At 51.9% G+C, this 17,341-nt stretch overlaps 2 protein-coding genes across 3 annotated transcripts; both read right to left on the minus strand.

The window, feature by feature from the left end:
* Nucleotides 1-102: 102 nt before the first annotated feature.
* Nucleotides 103-5,402, minus strand: lrrc6 (leucine rich repeat containing 6). The gene is made up of 12 exons (XM_037275279.1): nt 4,567-5,402; nt 4,106-4,273; nt 3,938-4,015; nt 3,188-3,360; nt 2,960-3,120; nt 2,705-2,839; nt 2,082-2,159; nt 1,862-1,927; nt 1,704-1,773; nt 1,451-1,546; nt 1,284-1,375; nt 103-515 (listed from the first exon to the last, which is right to left on the minus strand). The coding sequence occupies exons 1-12, from the start codon at nt 4,574-4,576 to the stop codon at nt 332-334; spliced, it is 1,311 nt and encodes a 436-aa protein (XP_037131174.1). The 5' UTR covers nt 4,577-5,402; the 3' UTR covers nt 103-331.
* A 127-nt stretch (nt 5,403-5,529) lies between these two features.
* On the minus strand, nt 5,530-17,214 carry efr3a (EFR3 homolog A (S. cerevisiae)). 2 transcript variants are annotated; one of them, XM_037275278.1, is made up of 24 exons: nt 16,944-17,214; nt 14,996-15,072; nt 14,608-14,735; nt 14,307-14,457; nt 13,589-13,710; nt 13,010-13,159; nt 11,913-12,059; nt 10,603-10,681; nt 10,323-10,458; nt 9,507-9,674; nt 9,320-9,434; nt 9,138-9,189; nt 8,896-9,068; nt 8,680-8,755; nt 8,406-8,567; nt 8,191-8,322; nt 8,059-8,126; nt 7,865-7,992; nt 7,638-7,688; nt 6,938-7,017; nt 6,601-6,649; nt 6,419-6,522; nt 6,301-6,350; nt 5,530-6,231 (listed from the first exon to the last, which is right to left on the minus strand). In XM_037275278.1, exons 1-24 carry the CDS (start codon nt 16,951-16,953, stop codon nt 6,126-6,128), a joined length of 2,514 nt encoding a protein of 837 aa, XP_037131173.1. In that variant the 5' UTR covers nt 16,954-17,214; the 3' UTR covers nt 5,530-6,125. The 2 variants fall into 2 exon arrangements, with proteins under 2 accessions (XP_037131173.1, XP_037131170.1); XM_037275275.1 differs by lacking the exon at nt 7,638-7,688 and having other exon boundaries at nt 6,938-7,023; nt 16,944-17,213.
* Nucleotides 17,215-17,341: the final 127 nt, after the last annotated feature.

The following is a 17,341-nucleotide window of genomic DNA, read 5'->3' on the forward strand; positions in this document are numbered from 1 at the left end:
GAGTGGTCCTTCCCGACCCGAGTGCACCTGCTGACTCAGCAATCGAGGATGATTCGTGTAGTCATGGCAACAGACACAAAAGCAATGAACTCCAGACGGGGAGCAGAGGATGAGATGCACATTTTCATTCCACGTTGTTGACCGACATTAAGGCGATCCGAGCAAACGACGGCTTTGATTGACCAGATCTCGAGATGTCATCGAGGACGCCCGCTCTCAAGCACAAAGCCAAGCGAGCCAGAGTCATACATTTGTTTTATTTTTCCCTTCTTCATGAGTTGAGCTTCCCGACGTCTCAACTTGTTGATCTCGGGCCTTCTCTGTTCTGGCCTTAAATGAGCGGCGGGACGTCGAGGTCGTCCACAAATGCCTCCGAGGGTTCCTCGTCAACGTCAGGACCCCGGCCAGAGGCGTCTAACGGCCCTTCGGTGGCGCGCCGGTGTGCCACCACGATGTTGGCGATGTCCACCCTTCCGCCAGCGTCCACTTCCAGCCACTCGGCAACGCCACGCCCCCTGTGGAGTCAACCGGACGCAAACAGATGCTGGGTTGGGCGCTTGCTTAGCTCTTAGGCGGCCGGCCCAGAAGTAGGCCCGAGCCGTGACGGGATGTGTCCAACATGGCTGTGACGTTTGGGGGAGGGGCTACATGAAGACAATGGTTGACAATAGGCGGCATCAGGACGCCCTGAGCTGCCAGCGATTCGGAACGCAATTAGCCGTCGCGCGAGTCGCTGGACGACATCCCGACCTTGGAGAAGGTTTTGCGGCGCGCTGTGTCGGCCTTCACCGACGACTCTAATTGAGTTTGAGGCGGCGGCGAGTGTCGTGAGCGTCTTGCAGACTCCCGCTTAACGTCAGGGGAGCGCAGCCAGGTCACGGGGCCCATCTTAAGCTCATCTGCCGGCGTGCAGATAAGAGGCAGCGTGCAGATAAGAGGCGGAGCTATGCTGCCCAACCACCTGACCCGCTAGCGGGGTCGCACCTTCGCGACATCCGGGTGGCTGCGAGGAAATCGGTGGAAACAAACATGGCGTCATCGATCCCGGGGTCAGCCAAAAGCAAGCGCTGTACTCATCAAAAAACACCAGCAGTTCAGATGCTTGAGAAAGTCGCTCGATTGTCTCGCGCCCTCAACTTTGACCTGTCACACCTGCACAGGCAGGTTTTGTTTGCTGCATCAATACTTTGACCTTCGTACGAACGCATGTGTGTATGGTTTAAAATCAATCTGATGGAATCTTGAAAAGTAGCCAAGCCAAACCTCGGCGTGTGGGACTTTACCTTTGTTTACTGTCGGCCGAACCGCGATGGGGGCGGCGGTCGTCTTTGGACGGCCGAGCGGCGCTTTTTGTCACCTCCAGTTCACCTTGAGCCTTCAAAGTAACAAGGCGACGAGCGAGAGTCAGAGTGGACCACTCGAATGTGCGTGTGCGTGTATGTGTGCGTACCCTGGGCATGTGGAGCAGCAAGTGTCCTGTGGTCTGCGAGCGCCGGACCGTCGAGCTGTCGGGCTTGACCTCGGCCGGCAGAACCAGCTGAAATATCTGCACCGTCGGGATTTGGCGCTTAACAAGCGGCTTAGTCATGACTGGACATTTTTCCACGAATCACCCCCTCCCTCCCTCCCTCCCTCCCTCCGTCAAAGTGGTCCAGTCTACCAACTATGTCAAAATGAACAGGGCCGACTCGCTCAAAACGTACTTTTCCTTTGACGGTGACTTTGACGTACGTTGGTTGCACGTCCACGTCCATCAGGGAGGTGTCCATGTGCCTGTGGGAGGAGCCAGGAGTTTACGTTTCCAAGCTTGCAATGAAACATTTGTCAGGCTCGGTGCTGTCGGGCTCCCAAATGAGCGCACCTGTAGACCGCCAGGTCCAAAACAATCCTCTTGTTGTCATCGTCTTCCGTCAGAGAGAAGTCCAGCCTGCCAAGGCACAAGAGTTCATCATAGTGTGTGTGTGTGTGTGTGTGTGTGTGTGTGTGTGTGTGTGTGTGTGTGTGTGTGTGTGTGTGTGTGTGTGTGTGTGTGTGTGTGTGTGTGTGTGTGTGTGTGTGTGTGTGTGTGTGTGTGCGCCTACTTGGGCTCATTGACATTTAGAACTCGTCCATCAGCAGTTATCAGAGTCCTCGGGAGCTTGACTTTCTTCTCGTTGCCTCTGCAGGGACACACACCACCGTCGGGTGAGCATGCTAGATGATGTATATGCTCGTGTTGCTGCTGGCTGGCTGAAGATGGGCAAGGTCCTTCACCCCTCGTGAGATGAGTGTTGTACGGCCATCCGTCACTCGCGCACTCAAACTTCAGTCGTGAAAATGACAAGAAGGCAGCTGATGTTTCTTGGCCTCGGCTCGCCGCGCCCATTGCTAGCGAGATGGCCAAAGCGTCCGCGAAGGTCAGGGCCGCGGCGAGTGCCTCATGGCCATAATTCGCCGCCAGCGGTCACGTTGACAGCTCGCTGTCAAAGTCGGTGCCGAGCTGAGCCGAGTCACTCGTCGGACCGCAACCCTTTCACAATCATACTGGATCACACTGGACATAAGAGGGCAGGCAGATCCCACAAGATGGCGGCAGCTAAGGTGTGTGGATGAATATGGACTTTGCGGAATAGGGAAGCAATTGCAGCCATTTTGCACGCTACTGCCATCTCCTGTCAGCTGAAAATGTCGGTTTTGCTCATGTACTGCTGGCGAGTAGACTCACTTGTCCCTGGCCGTCCGCTTGGCTTCCAGGCGGCGATGAGCCTCCAAGCGGGATTCCGGAGTGAAGGCGCACGGCGTGTGCCAGAATTCCTTCTCGAGTCGCTCTTCGTCTGACTCGTTCTGTGGCTCAGGAGCACTGCGTGCAAACCAACGGAGTGAGGCCCTTTGAGCGGACCGCTTCCCCAGCAATGAAGGTCCACCTCGTGAAATTGCGCTGCCCTGCCTTGAAAAAGAGCAATTCCAGTCTCATACCCACCCATTTGGCGGTTCCTCGGCCTGCTTGGCGTTGGCCTCCTCCTCTTGGGCCTTCTTCCTCAGGTATTGGTCCTCCTGCTCCAGGATGCGCCGCCTCAGCTCCTCCAGGCCCTGATTGGCCACGATACGCTCCGAGCGCGTCACCTCTGTGCCGTCCAGACACTGGACACGGGCAACTTGCGTGAAAAGCCAACTCTGAACCCAAAGGCACCTTTGAAACCATCGTCACCTTGAGCTGGGGCAGGGTGGCGACCACGTACTTGCGGTAGCCTTCAAAGAGCGTGCAGGGGTTGCCCACCAGAAAGAGCTGACGTAGGTGCACGTTTTCTTTCAGGCTCTCCACGCTGCTCAGACGCCCCACAAAGTTGACCGTCAGGTCCAACTTTTGCAGATTCTCGCAGCCTACACACGCACACGCACACTTTCGAGGTTTTCAAGGTAGCCACCCTGTTTTTTTAGCTTTCCTTTTGTTGCAGAAGCTGCTTTCAGGTGCACATCCTGGCTAGCAATTCGGTTTTGTTTTGTGCAATATGGCACGACTCAGCATTTTCTCGTCCTTTTTTCTTCTCCTAAATGCTGCCACACGTGCACCGCTTCCACGGCACATCTGCATTCCCTGTGCTAAAACTTGCGAATGCGGGATGTGTCCGTCGACGAGATGAACTTCATCTTCAACTGAGCACCCATACTGATCTGCAACCCAAAGCGATGCGATGCTGCCATCTACTGGCCCCCGTGGGCCATTACAATGCCTTAGAAAGTTGGCAAGACGCTCTTCCACGCCATAACAAAACGCAATAAATTCGTCAGGTGGCAGTGAACGCTTGCAACAACTGATTGATGGTGTCCTTTCTTGACATTTGTGTTTTAGTGGCGTTCACAAGAGATCTTATTTTCTCTCATGTACGTAAATTATGTGCCATCGCTCAGCTAGTAAGCGCATCAATTTGTGAAGCTTGTGAAGTTTACACACACGCACCTTGCAGGTTTTCAATGACTTCTATGTTGTTCAAGGCGAGGTTCAAGTATTCCAGCTTCTTTAGGCGGCCCACGTTCTCTGACCGGGACGGACACACACACAAACGCTGACTATTGTTGTAGGGCTTCTACGACACGCACACGAGCAAACCCGAGAGGTGGGCCTCACCGATTTGTGGTATGAGGTTGTTCTGCAGGTAAAGGATCTTCAGATCCCTGCACCAGCGCTCGATGTGCTCGATCCTCTCGATGTCCTGCTGGTGTAGGGAGACCTCCTCCAGGGAGAAGATCTCACACTCGTTGTGCTCGGCGCGGCGCCGGATCAGATCTTCTGTGACTATGCGCACGGGTGAGGACTAGTTAGCAGTTAACTAATCAATACGCTGGTAATCAGCTTGAAAAGTGTACGTCAGGCAATAAACTACTTGGTCTTGACTTCGACTGCATTGTACTCGTCGTCTACTCATTAAATGACTTCGATTTTTGTTTTATTTTTGTAGCTAGCGTCGTAGCTGTAATGCTACTAAACTAGTCAGCCAATCATTCACTTTGTCACCTATTAGTTTGTTGAATTAGTTGGTCTGTGTTGGATTAGACCATTTGGTTGAGGAGAGGAAAATGCGCACTTACTGTGAACCATCTTTCGTTTCCGATGTCCGGCGTTGCCCTAGAAACCAACGCCGGTGCTGCATTCAGGCACATTAGGAAACACGAATATCAACCACGCTTAACATCTTCCAACCTGTTACCTTACACCCATAAAGCCAGGTGGCTGCGGCTTTTATTTTCAAGTTGCCCCACAATACAAAGAAATATGCTGTTCTATACTTTCTTGAAACGTTCCGCTGACAAGTTTGCTTATTCGGGCTTTTACCAACGCGCATGGAGACAGACAAACGTCACACACGCCACGTTGCTACCGCTCAAGAAACAACAAACGCGCTAAACGTCGCGTTTCACCGATGTGATATCACTGACGTTTCACTTCTCCATTGTCAAAATGTTTTCCAATTACCTGAGCTGGGCTTTGTTGAAACGTATGATTGCCCAAATTGCACTTACTGGGAAGGAAGGAGATTCTGTGGACTGATCTGCAGAGTTTGTTGGTGTGTTATATATCTGTGCTAGTCAAGTAGATATGACGGCCATATTTGGAAATAGCTCAATTCGCAGAGGATATTGTAGTCCAGACATTGTGTTGTGATTTTTAGAGCAACAAGAGGGTTGTGCTATTTTTACTTGATGCTGCAGCATGTCGCCAGCTGTTACCATGGAAACATGCCTCGATCCTCTTCCATCATGTCTTTTATTGGTTCAAAAAACTAATAAAAAAAAAAAAACCCTTCAACAAAAAAAACCCCCACCTCTTACACACACCCTCCGTGACATGATGACATGTCATCCTTAGGTTTTTCGTTCTGCATTTTACTGAAATAGGCAAAAAACAAAAATCCATTGGGGCAGTCTCTCGTTTGGAAGCTCCTCCCTCTCATAGCCAAACAAGGTGAGCTACAAAACAGTTAGAGGAAGAAGCCTAGAGAAGGCCGCTCGAATCAAAGCAATGTGGCAAGGAAGACGCACTTTGTCAAGATGGAGTGTCGAGTGAACTTTATTTCCGCAACATTGTCATGATTCGACCACAAACAACAAAGCGCTTTCAAATTAACGAGCGTCCATCGTTTGCTGTGAATGGACCAAAGGCGTCAAATCCAGACCAAGCCACGTGAAACAACGTTGCCGCCCCGACAACTGACGACGGACTTCCCGTCTTCCGCAATACAATCAAGTTGACTGTGATTGAAAAATGGAGCATCGAGCGCTAAAGCAAACCACACTTGCTCGGCAAAATCAAGCGGATGGGCATCTGTTTCCTACTGCGCTTGATTGAGCGGACCCGTTTGCGGCGCCTCTATCGTTAACATTCATTTGGAGGCCAGATGGAAGCGTCCGCTTGCGAGAGAGTTTGCCAAGCGTCCTCACGCTTGTGTACAGTTCTTTACTTTCTTGGGAGTTAATCCAAAGTTCTTTCCTTAGAAGGCCAAACTTTTTTTTCAGAGGCCATTTTGAATTCTGAAAGGTGGTCAAGGTTCGTTGACGCTCGTGAAAGTGCATGGTGATGATGATACTGCTCTTTCCATATGCTGTGATATGAGTGACAACACTACTAACGCCTATGTGTGGACGTGCGCTCAGTAGACGCAGAGGTCAGGAAACTTCATCTCGTAGATGGGCACCGACTGGTGCTGGGTGTGGCCTGAGGAAACTGACAGCACGCCGGATGGGCTTGGGGGAGGTCTGGGTGGGGCACGTCACGCCATGAGCTCATTGCGAGTCGAGCATCGAGTGATGATGTTGGGTACTCACCTGATGGTGAGTTCAAAGATGTGCGCCAGACGCTCGTGTAGCATGTTGGCCTACATGGACACGCAAGAGGGGCAGGTTAGGTGAGCGTAGGCGCCGCTGTTAAATGTGCTGTGAGTACCTTGGATTCGCAGTGCGCTGCGATCTCCTCAAATGGAGCTTTCTGGAATTTCTCCATCACCTGCCGGCGACGCTCGCGTTCTTGATCCTCCAGGACACTCGTGTCTGCACGCAGGCAATGAGTAGGTGTTCACAGTCTGATGTTTGTCGCTGTTGTCTTTTTGTAATGCGTCGGCATCTTACCGATGGCTTTCTTCAGGGTCTCAAAGGTGATCTCCTCGGCCAGCTGCGACTAAACGCACACGCGGGTTTGTTGCACCATAAGAAAGTTAACGGCAGGTCAACAAATCAACTTTCAACCATCAACAAATCAAGCAGAACAAACAATTCTGCTCTTCATTCTTTGCGGAGGAAGGATAGAAGACTGCGATGCACCGTTGTACAAACATACTGTAGATGACAATAAGACTTGATAGAAGGGGAAATCAAGGTCAACTGTAGTCGACTTGCTCACTATCACCCTCTGGTGGTAGAAAGTGGTCAGAGGATAGCTGTCGGCGTCTCGGGCGTATCGACTGACCTTGTCCGGCAGGCTGCTGGCCAGGATGTCCACTTGTAAGGAGATGGTGTCCACAAAGCTCTTCCTCCGGGTCAGGCGCTCTTCATCTGCGGGACGGTGCACGGTCAGCGCTAACAGGTTGGCGGCGGTGACGCGGAGAACTCCGTGAGCGCTTCCCGTTGGCGCTACTTTTAGCTATGAGGCTAGCACAAGCTAACACAGGATAAAGGACTTTCTCCAACCACAACGTGAAAGACGTCAAATACTCACCATGACGCCACATGAGCCGCGGGTGGCGGGTACAAGTGTTAGCGGTGCAAACAGTACGCAACTCAACAACACTACAAAGCTGCGCTTCTCAAACTGGGGTCCCCCCATAAATATCGCAGCAAATGATGTGCATTGTTGGCTCGCCTTCATAGCCACACCTCCGCACTAAGAGATCCCGAGTGCCGAGATTGGAATACAAACCAAATATTTGGTAATTGGTAGGTTTGTCAAATGTCGATTTATTACTACCCGTTTTGTTTTGGAATGAAAAATGATTCGGAGACATCGAATTTCATTTCAAGGGCTATCGCCAAGCAGACAAAGGCAAAGTTGAGCAAAACCAAACCAAACGCAGCAATGGTTCTTGCTCGCCGGACCCCGAAGGTTTGAGAACGCCTATTTCAAAGGTCACGTCGGTGCTCTGCTTGGTGACTACAGTTGCTATGGTTACCTCTGGATGTCTGTTTGCACCTGTGCAGGATTTTGCCCACTGTGTAAAGCACTGACAGAAGAGGGAAACATCAAAGTCACGTAACGATTTTCAAAACAAAGCTTCCGCTTGGAGCAGACCTTGCGCAAAATGGACAAGAAACTACAAGAAACTGGTGACCGGGAGAATGGACAATTTGAAGAGGAGAGGAGCAAAAGAGAAGAGGAGAAGGCCAAAGGTGACGTTACCTGTGACCTGTGGCACATAGGGAACGTTGAGTCTGTCGGCGTTGTAGCCAGCGCCCGCCAGACTCTCGGCCATGTCAGTGCTCTGGAAGAAGAGCGCCGCGTCGTCCCTGTCCAGGCAGTCGGGAAGCCTGTGCGCGCCACACCGAGAGAGAGCTCAGCGTGGGGTGAGACAGAGAAGAAGAAGATGGACTTACGGGCACTTGTCACGGAAGACGTGCTCGGGTAGAAGGTAGGGAGCGTCCATGTTGCGCAGCTCGATGACCTGAAAGACGACAACAGCGGGCGTGGGCAGAGGTGCGGGCGAAGAGCCGGGCGGAGGCGCAGACCTTGCTGACGTGCTGGCAGAAAGCAGCGTTGGCGATCATCTGACTCAGGAAGTTGAGGTACGCCGCCACCAAGGCCAGCAAGCTACAACGCAGCCACACGGACAAATTCTCCTCCGCGGACAGAGCCATGTCCTACGTGCGGGTACAACAGACACCCGTTTGAAAGCTTGAGCATGTTTGCATGCGGGCGAGGTGCGACTTCGGGTGGCGCAGACCTGCACCGCGACGGCCAGGCGGACGAGCTCCACGACGACGTCCTCATTGGCCAGCTCGATGGTGAGGATGGCGAGCGTGGTGAAGAGCAGCTCAAAGTTCTTGTGCACGTTGTCGTCCTCCTTGCAGCCCAGGTAGATGTGGCGGTACAGCTGCTGGCCGTGCTGACACAAACACACACACAACAAGTGAGCCTCACTCCCGGTTTCTGCGCCTCACCACGACAGCGGCCGATAATGAGCGACCTTTGGGGTTTCCGAGCAAATAATGACCAACCTTCTTCATGAAGGCCACGTCCTGCTTGGAAATCTTCTCCCGCTTGATCTTTAGAGCCGCCACATTGGGGATGATCCTTGGGCACGCACACGGACATGTCCAAGCGGAGGGAAGGACAGGCAGAAGATGATTTCCAACGTGTATTGCATTCGTCAGAAATCAAATCAATCGTATTTGGCAGCCAGTCGGAGGTCGGCGGCAAGTCGCGGGCGGCACCTGATTCCTCGTAGCTTGGCGCGGTTGTCGTGTCTGTCGATGATGTTGTGCAGGATCTCGAACACCAGCTGGCGCAGCTCGCTGTCCTCCATCAAAGAGATGGAGAAGAGCGGGTCCAGGAAGGGGGACGGCAGAGCGCCCGACATCGACTTGGACTTGAAACCGGACGTCACCTGCAAGTAACGGCACCCAAATCAAGATGCGGAATAAGACCCGTTTTAATTTAAAGAGTGGTCTCTGACCATAATGAGGGAGCTGAGCAACATGGTCTGGATCCTCTTGGTCCCCTGATGCCTGAAGCCGTCCCGGAAATTGAGAGGAAAAACAAAACAACAACGTCAGCGGCTGTTGCGTCAACAGGCTGGAAATTCGGAGTGAAGTAGCGAGGTGGCCCTTCGAAGCGACGACAATCCTTGCGACTCACCCGATCTTGACGGTGTCCAGCGTGTGGCACGGCGTCCCGTAGACGGGCACCTTTCCCATGATGAACATCATTACCTCGGCCCTTTGGTAGTCGGGCAGGTTACCGCCGAAGAAACCTGTCGGAGCGCGAGAAAAGCGTGTCGGCTGGGCGCGCACACATGCGGGACTAGTCGCGTTCAAATGCGTACCGATGGTCTGAATGATGGCGTTCTGCACGATACGCTCGTCACTCTCCTTGCTGCGGCCTGACGAGGTGCTGGCGCCCGAGTTCCTGCGGGAGCCCTCGCCCAGCTCCAGGTCCACGCTCATGCGCAAGTGCTTCAGCAGCGTGTTGAACACCTCCAGCACCGTCGGCCCTGAACAAACAGCGCCGCCCGGTGGCCAGTGAGTGTCCAAATTGCGGGTATCGCGCCGACAAACAAACTCACGCTATGACCGCTTGCCTCTGAGGCTAGGCTAGGCTCGCACACGTTGGCACACGCTAGAACACGTTGGCACACGCTAGAACATGTTGGCACTCGCTAGAACACGTTGGCACATGTGACATCAGGTCTGGGCAAACGTTTCTGCTCTCAAACAAAAACCAGAAATGTTGAGAAAAACATTCCAAAATTGACTATTAACTGACGATCCATTTCTAATTTACAATTATTTCATTTGTTATCAACAAATTCAAATCTTATTTGCAACAATCAAGTTGATTTTCATAAAGCCCTGCCTGACGACATGTGGCCCTACGTTTGATGGCGTACCGAGCCACAAGTTGGGAGGGGTGGCGTGTTCGCTGTCCGCCGCGTCACCTCCTTTGCACTCTTGGATGCTTCCTGGCCGCCAGACATTTGGTTTATTTTGCCAAAATGCAGATGGTCAAACACACACACACACAAAAAGCCCTGCCGGGCGACATAGTGGAACGTGTGGGGAAACCGCTGATGGATGGAATGACGTAGCTACGAGGGATTTTTCAGTCGACATTTTAGGTGCACTGTATAAAATTGACTCACCCACGGAGCCTTTGGCAGCGATGGCCACCGTCTCGAGCAGCACTTGTACGATGCCGGCACGTACCCGAGGCGGGCTCTTGTTGTTGGCATCCAGGTGACCCAGGACCTGCTGGATGACGTGGTGAGAGTGCTGCGCCTGCCACGCCGCCAGGAGAACAACAACGCTGTCATTTCAAGCTGGGCTGAGTTTTGTCAAGAGCTCATCGTTCGCTGGCTAACGGCGGCTTCGTTGGAGTTCAAATGGGATTTTTGTGAGGAATTGCTGAAGGAGGAGTCTGACCTGGATGGAGTACATGATGATCCTGAAGCAGGAAACGGCAAACTCGTTGGGATCCCACAGGTTATGGTTGTCCAGGTGGCTGCGGACGCAAAAGCCTCATGTCACCAAGTCACGCGTGCGCGGGAAGTCGACACAAGGTCGCGCGCCGCAGATGGCGGGCGACAGATCGGCTCGCCGACTAGGCCGCAGCTGCCGCTCGCCTCTCGATGAGGACGACGGCAGCTGGCGTGATGCCTACCGCTCCGTGAGGTCGCTGGTGTTATGCGGCGGCCGTCCCGGAGGCTTTTCGACCTGTCAATCACGCACCCCGATTGTCACGCCGAGCTAGGCGGTGCTAAATGAGCGTTAGCTTCCATAGCCAGGCCTTACTATTGGCGGCGAAAAGAACAGCTTCTCTCCACACACCATCAGGTTCCCAAACAAATGACATCACAATGTGCACATTTTTCCCTTTGTGATCCCGCTCACATGAATGTTGACACCGTGCAAAGCGGAATGGTCGCCAACTCCACGATTGGAGCGCTTCTATTGCCTTCAAAGATGAGTTTGACACCAAGCCAGCTTGTCTATCTTGAGACCAGCCAGTTTCATCAGTAGAAAAAAAAAAGTCTCAGGAAGCCATGCATAGAAATAAAATAACAAGCACAGAAAATCTCGCCAGGCTAAAACCGTTGCAGAATCGTCCACAAGGACATCTTGACGCTGTCAAGTATGACTCGCAGTGCATACAAAAAGCACAGCATCCATTTTAAGAGGACCGACATGAACCTCTATGAAGCTGCAGTCCGACGTGACGTCAATGTGAGCCCCCCCTGGCCCCCCTCCTCTGGCCCTCCTCTTCCTTCCCTGCTTCTATTTATAGCAGCATCGCACCCCCCCAGCCTGGCCAGTGACACCACAAGAAAGAAAAGAGAGAAGCCGTGCAGCCGTTCAAAGACTGCGAGGCGCTCGGCGTCACACACCAGCGATGCTTCGTGAGGTCGACCGCCGGAGGGCATGAGACCCCCAAAGGCCAAGACCAGGGAATTGAACGTTCATAACGAGGCGAGACGCGCACTCAATGCCTTGAAAATGAACGAGTGGCATGCAAATGAGCACACCTTTGTTCTCACTTGACATGACTCACAGTGCGAGTCAATCGAATGGCTGCATGGGGGAAGTCATCACTAGTGTGTGTGTGTGTTTCGCTTCCATGCATAGTTTATGAGTGTTTCCACTATGTGCAATCTATTTCATGTGTTTTCCGTAAGTGATTGCGACAGAGTCGCGTGCAACCCAGCAGCCCCGGCGTGTGTGTGTGTGTTACCCACACGAGCACGGGTCTGACGGCGTTGTTCATGTTTCCGTAGGCGGCGCGTCCCAGCAGTTCTCTGAAGCAGCTCTCGGCCAGCGCTGCCGGATTCTCGTTGCCGTCTTGACCCGACACGCACGGCGTGCTCGGATGCACTGCCCCCACCCTGACACACACATATATAAACAGCAAACGTGAGTTGGACCGCAACCATCAGTTTACTCACCAAATATTTTATTTACAATGGATCAAATGAGATGACATTTGGAGTCCAAAAGGACATCATTGAAAGCGCAGAATGGAGAACAGTCAGTTGGCGAATGGTTTGGTCTGAAAATCTGCAAAAATGTCGCTCCTTGTGTTTTGGAAAAGATGCAAGCTTCGCATTAACAACGTCACGTTAAACAAAAGCCAGGACGAAGCGGAGGCTCGGAAGGGGGAGGGCCCTTTGCGTTGCCACTCGCTCCCTCTCTTGCGAAAGACCTCGTGCACCTTAAAACACATTCTTAGCCATTGTTCGAATGAGGTTTACTGATTTTATTCTTCAGTTGGTGGTTTAACTGGTATTGTGGGGTTATTTTCACTTTGGTAATGTGGAGTAGAGAAATTAGATGTCTCACAAGAACTAACAGCATGGGTGTACTTTGACCCTTGAAAAATATTTCACGTGGCTGCCCGGGCGAAGGGCGCGGGCAGGCGAGGTCGTTAGGCCGGTACGAGCATCCGATGGGAACGCCATTAAAAGTGGCAGATGGTGGCGGCCCGATCTCGGTCAGATAATTGGACACCGGTGACACACAGAGACGCTCCGGTTGCGTGGGGAAATAATCACCCTTAGCCAGGGGAAAGCTGCCAAAGGAGGAAGACAGAAAAGAAGGCAGGAAAATGTCTAAAAAAAGATTTCTGTTGACATGGAAACGACTTCAGGAGAACGGCAAAAACAAACTCACTCAAAACGCCTCCATCTGAAATCATCTTTCCCCATTGAAATGACAGCAAATGCCAAAAACTAACTAACTAAATAGACAATGAAGTGGCTCGCACCGCGAAAGATTTCTAGGTTGATGGCTCTTATGTTGAGGCGCCAGTGTATTGTGAGGAGATCTGTTGTGTTACCTCTCCATGTCATCAGAGTCTTGCATGTTGAAGAGCATGGACGGGATGAGTTTGTCCATGTGCTGCGGCTCCCAGATGATGGCCTGCAGCTCGTCGTTGACAGTCTTTCGGACCACCCCTTGCAGACCCTTGATGCCAGCCACTCGGATCCTGACGCCCGCGGACGAAAAAGAAAAAAAACAGTTGGGTGCAACATTAGTTGAAAAACATTCTCATTATGTTTGTATCTACATTTATCTGTCACATGGAAAGAGCATAACAAAATGACTCGCGTGGATACATCTGTCAAGACGATATCTACGTCTAATGGGCTCACCTCCGGGGCACCTGTCCTTAATTGAAATGAACAGAATGCTCATGACGCATTTACAGAGCTCGCTGATGAGGTCATCATTTCAAAAACATTGTGGACGAGAGCCCTTGAGGACCAGAGTCCGTGACCACGGCTATACATCAATACCGACATATGACGTATCTCTCATTATAATCAGATGTGTCCATCTACAATATCTGGAACTGTTCATGGACAGAATGTCTGTCCATCCTGTCATCATTAAGCAATGACTAAGAGGTACCGACCTGGTCTTGGTGTCCGGGTCCTCGTGGGTGGAGTGGCACATGGCACTGAACTGAGAGACAAAAAAGTCATAGCGGCGGTGGTAGGATGGAGTGTCTTCTTCAATGTTGGCGAATTTCACAAACTGCAGGGTGGGGGGCATAAAAAAAAAAAAAAATCGTCAGTGACAACTTCCCATGACCAAAATACACATACATATATATATATATATACACACACACACACACATATACATAGTTCATATTGCTGTGGCACAAAGAGGAGCTGCTGCAGGAGAGCACCATATTTAAATGGCTGCTCTGGCTTGGTGCCTAATGAGCAGCTTCGGCCATCTCTTTCTTTTTCCTGCGCCGTGACGCATCAAGGATCCCACGCAAACTAGACGCGAGCACACATCCACACAGACGAGGCTGCGTTGTGAAGGACGAAATTGACATTAACCCAAGAGTGAACCCCAAAGCGCCGCCCCGCCTCGAAGCTGCCGGCTCCTTCGTCAGCCTCGAAATACCACAAATAGAAAAGGGGCCGCTCGCCAAAGAAAAGCCCACTCATAAATAAAAATCACCAGTGGTAAATGCTGCAGCTCGGCCTCCTGCTGGGATGAAGCGTTCACCATGGAGCAGGCAAGGAAAAAAACAATCTTTCAAAGAGAGAACGCGAGGGAGCTCGTGCTTGGACCCCCCCCTTGCACATTCTTCCGCATACACACGGCGTTCTCACCGAGTTGGTCCCCAGGACCTGCAGGTCAGGTTCCCTGGACTCCAGTAGCTTGGCCACCATGTGCAAGAAGCTCTCCACAAAGGGTTTGATGCTCTGCGAGTGACAAGCCATCAGCAGCTGGTCCAGGGCCTCCATGGCAATCACCACGTTCCTGAGCAGCGAGCACACACAGAAACAGCCCCTTTAGCTCTGTATGCACACCAGGCACTAGCCACAATGCTAACGTAGCATCTGCCTCCTGCTCAGGCGTACGATGGTCCAACAACCCTCTTGGGCACCAATTGCGGCCCGTGCTACTCACCCGTAGCGATGGCGCACAACATCGCGGCTGAGGCGCTCCGCCAGGTACGCCCCGATGCGGTCCAACTTCTCCGGAGCCGACACGGCGTAAAAGGTCAGCTTCTCCATGTCTGACTTGCTCAGACCGTCCTGAGTGCAAGAACGGTACGGGGATGTTATCAAGAATGCTAACAATGCTAACAACAAATAGCTAGCACGGACTCGAGGTGCTTCCGACCTGCATGAAAATATGTTTGTACCTGTAAAGGAAAAGTTCTCTCGTTTTGGAATGCACTCGACTTGGAAGGACATTTGAAGGCTAACGAGTTGGCTACAAAATTAGCGTCACAGCTTTGTGTGTGTGTGAGTCGGAATGATATTTGAAAACCACAAAGAACGAGTCATCTCACCTTGGGGTCCTCTGGGAAGATGTTGTCCACCAGACGTTTGTAGCGAGGTCTGAGCGGCCCGCAGCAGCCGCAAACTCCTGCAACACCAGCATAACGGACCGTTAGCGCGCTAGCCAAGTTGCAGTTCCTTCGTTCCTTTTCTCTCCTGCTTGCTCTCGACTACAATGCGACTTGCGAGACACTCGCCATCTCGGGTAGCAATGCAGAGAAGCTGCTGGATGGTCTTGAAGAAGACTCGGGCCTGAGTGAAATTGGAATCATCCTAGTTTGACATGTTTATTGAAATGTAAGAACCTAGCAAAGGTGCCCAAACGATGCGAGTTCATTTGATTGCAAGAAACAACAAATTAGCTATTAAAATGGAACAACAGAGATTTCATATGGAGGAGCGCCTCGTGGCTGTCGCGGTTCAATTTTCAGACTTTTGAAAGGCGCCGCCGCCAGAAATGTGCGTCCATTCAAACAGATAGCCACTAATTGCAATAGCACTTCCTCAAAGTCTGAACATTCAGCTCGAAGCTGGCACAGCTTAATGAGGCATGAAAGACAAGCTCAATGTCCTCTGACGCCCGTCAAACATCTGCTGTCCTGCAGCAGCAACATGAGCGCGCCTCCCTCCCTCCCATTGGTTGGAGCACCTGTCTGAATGCTGGCATCTGACTGAACACTGCGCGTGAGTGGGTCAAACGCCTGAGACGAGAGCGCGGATGAATGGTCGCCGGCCCCCGTGCTGGGAAGCTTCCACACTAAGAGGCACACATGCACCTACACGCCTTGGTTTTCACAAAGTAGATTCCTTCCCGACTCGGTGTGCAGGAGATGAAGCGGCGCTCGGCCTGTTAGGCAGACGTTGACATGTCTCTCGTTCTCAGGCATCTGGCCCTCGGTCGCCCACTCTCTCTCTGCCCTTGCAGCGCAAAGCGCTAACGTGCCAATGGGCATGACCAACACACGTTCTCATATACTCACTCACACACAAAAATAGGACGCAACCAAAGTCTCTCCGGTCCAAGTGCGGATTTGTGACTTGATCGGGTCGTTGTGTGAGGCTGGCCAGGGCAGCTTTGTTTCGTGTCTGCAGAGCTGGCGATCATTTGAGTCGTGACCTTTCCCAGACACTAATCCGTCTTCCAGGACAGGCCGACGAATCATTTCCGACAGCTTTGGCGATCGCGGGTCGTACAGGTAGGCTCCGGGGTGAGTTCACCATCCGACACTCATAAGAGCTGTTGGACTTTTCCAAGATGTCAATCGACCGCCAATGGCGTGCTGGATAATCGGGAAAGCCGTGATTTTTCCCAGAGGGCTGATCCAATGTGTGGGGGTGGGGTCGGACCATCATTTATAGTCTACAACAGTAGTCCCCAACCTTTTTAGCACCACGGACCGGATTACTGTCAGAAAATATTTTAATGGACCTTATTTGGTCTGTCCCACCCCTACGGAAGTGATGTAATAGATAAAAATAAGTAATAGAAAACGGACAAAACTGAACAGAATAAAAAATAGCTCCCCAAACAGATCATAAAAGTATCTCTGCAGCACCTGGAGGGATGTATTACACTTTTCTACACTCCTGGAGACTCCAAATACACAAGAAAATTATTTTAAAAGCAAAAAAAAGTAAGGTAGTTGACTTAAGTATTCAACAAGAAAATATCGGTAGTCGGAACCGCGAGTGGGATCGGAACCATGTTTTTAAACATGTCTAAATTCCAAGAAAAAGAGATGTTTACAAAGGGCTCTACATAGCGGTTCTTTTCCAATCGCGGCTGGTTTGGCACGCCTCCCCCGCGATAAACGGGGGTTCACTTTTTGTCGAAACACGCCTCCCCAGCCGCGGGGTCCTTAAACGCACCACTCATATTTGATCTCAGACTTGTCAATGCTCGCGTCCCCGTCCGAAATAGTAATCGCCATTCAAGTTGGAAACGTTTTCTGTTCTTACCCGCCGGCATATTGGTGTCGTCCAAGTGCCGCAGAGGCTGCGTGGGCAGCTAGTTAGTTAGCCTCCATGTTCTCTGCCGCCACCTGGCATCGCAATGGCTAAGGCAGGCCACCACTTCCGTGTCCTGACGGCACCCGACCCACCGCCACAGTCAGCACAGAGCGCAGAATCCGTCGTCGTCGATGACGACGCAAACCGAACCCGCTCCGCGGACGTGAAGCCTGCCCAGCGTTCGAGTTAACGTCCGAGCACGGCTACGGCTCACTGTGTATGTGTGTGTGTGTTGGGGGGGGCGCTTTTGGACGGTCACAAGACGGAAGCCGCCCGTCGCACTGACTTAGGACTTCCTTCTCGGTAGCACAGCAACAGGAAATGTTTGAACGATGACGGGAATCTAA

Source organism: Syngnathus acus, chromosome 17 (genome assembly GCF_901709675.1).
Source record: "Syngnathus acus chromosome 17, fSynAcu1.2, whole genome shotgun sequence".
In the NCBI taxonomy this organism is placed as follows: Eukaryota; Metazoa; Chordata; class Actinopteri; order Syngnathiformes; family Syngnathidae; genus Syngnathus; species Syngnathus acus.

What these genes read in the sequence shown, in the direction of transcription:
- lrrc6 (XM_037275279.1), bottom strand. An exon ending in CAACCTCATACCACAAATCG is followed by an intron (nt 4,016 to 4,105) that starts GTGAGGCCCACC and finishes CGTCCCGGTCAG; the next exon opens with AGAACGTGGGCCGCCTAAAG. An exon ending in TCGGCCGACAGTAAACAAAG is followed by an intron (nt 516 to 1,283) that starts GTAAAGTCCCAC and finishes TTGACTCCACAG; the next exon opens with GGGGCGTGGCGTTGCCGAGT.
- efr3a (XM_037275278.1), bottom strand. An exon ending in CGCTGCCAAAGGCTCCGTGG is followed by an intron (nt 9,675 to 10,322) that starts GTGAGTCAATTT and finishes CTGTTTGTTCAG; the next exon opens with GGCCGACGGTGCTGGAGGTG. An exon ending in ATCTTTGAACTCACCATCAG is followed by an intron (nt 6,232 to 6,300) that starts GTGAGTACCCAA and finishes TGCCCCACCCAG; the next exon opens with ACCTCCCCCAAGCCCATCCG.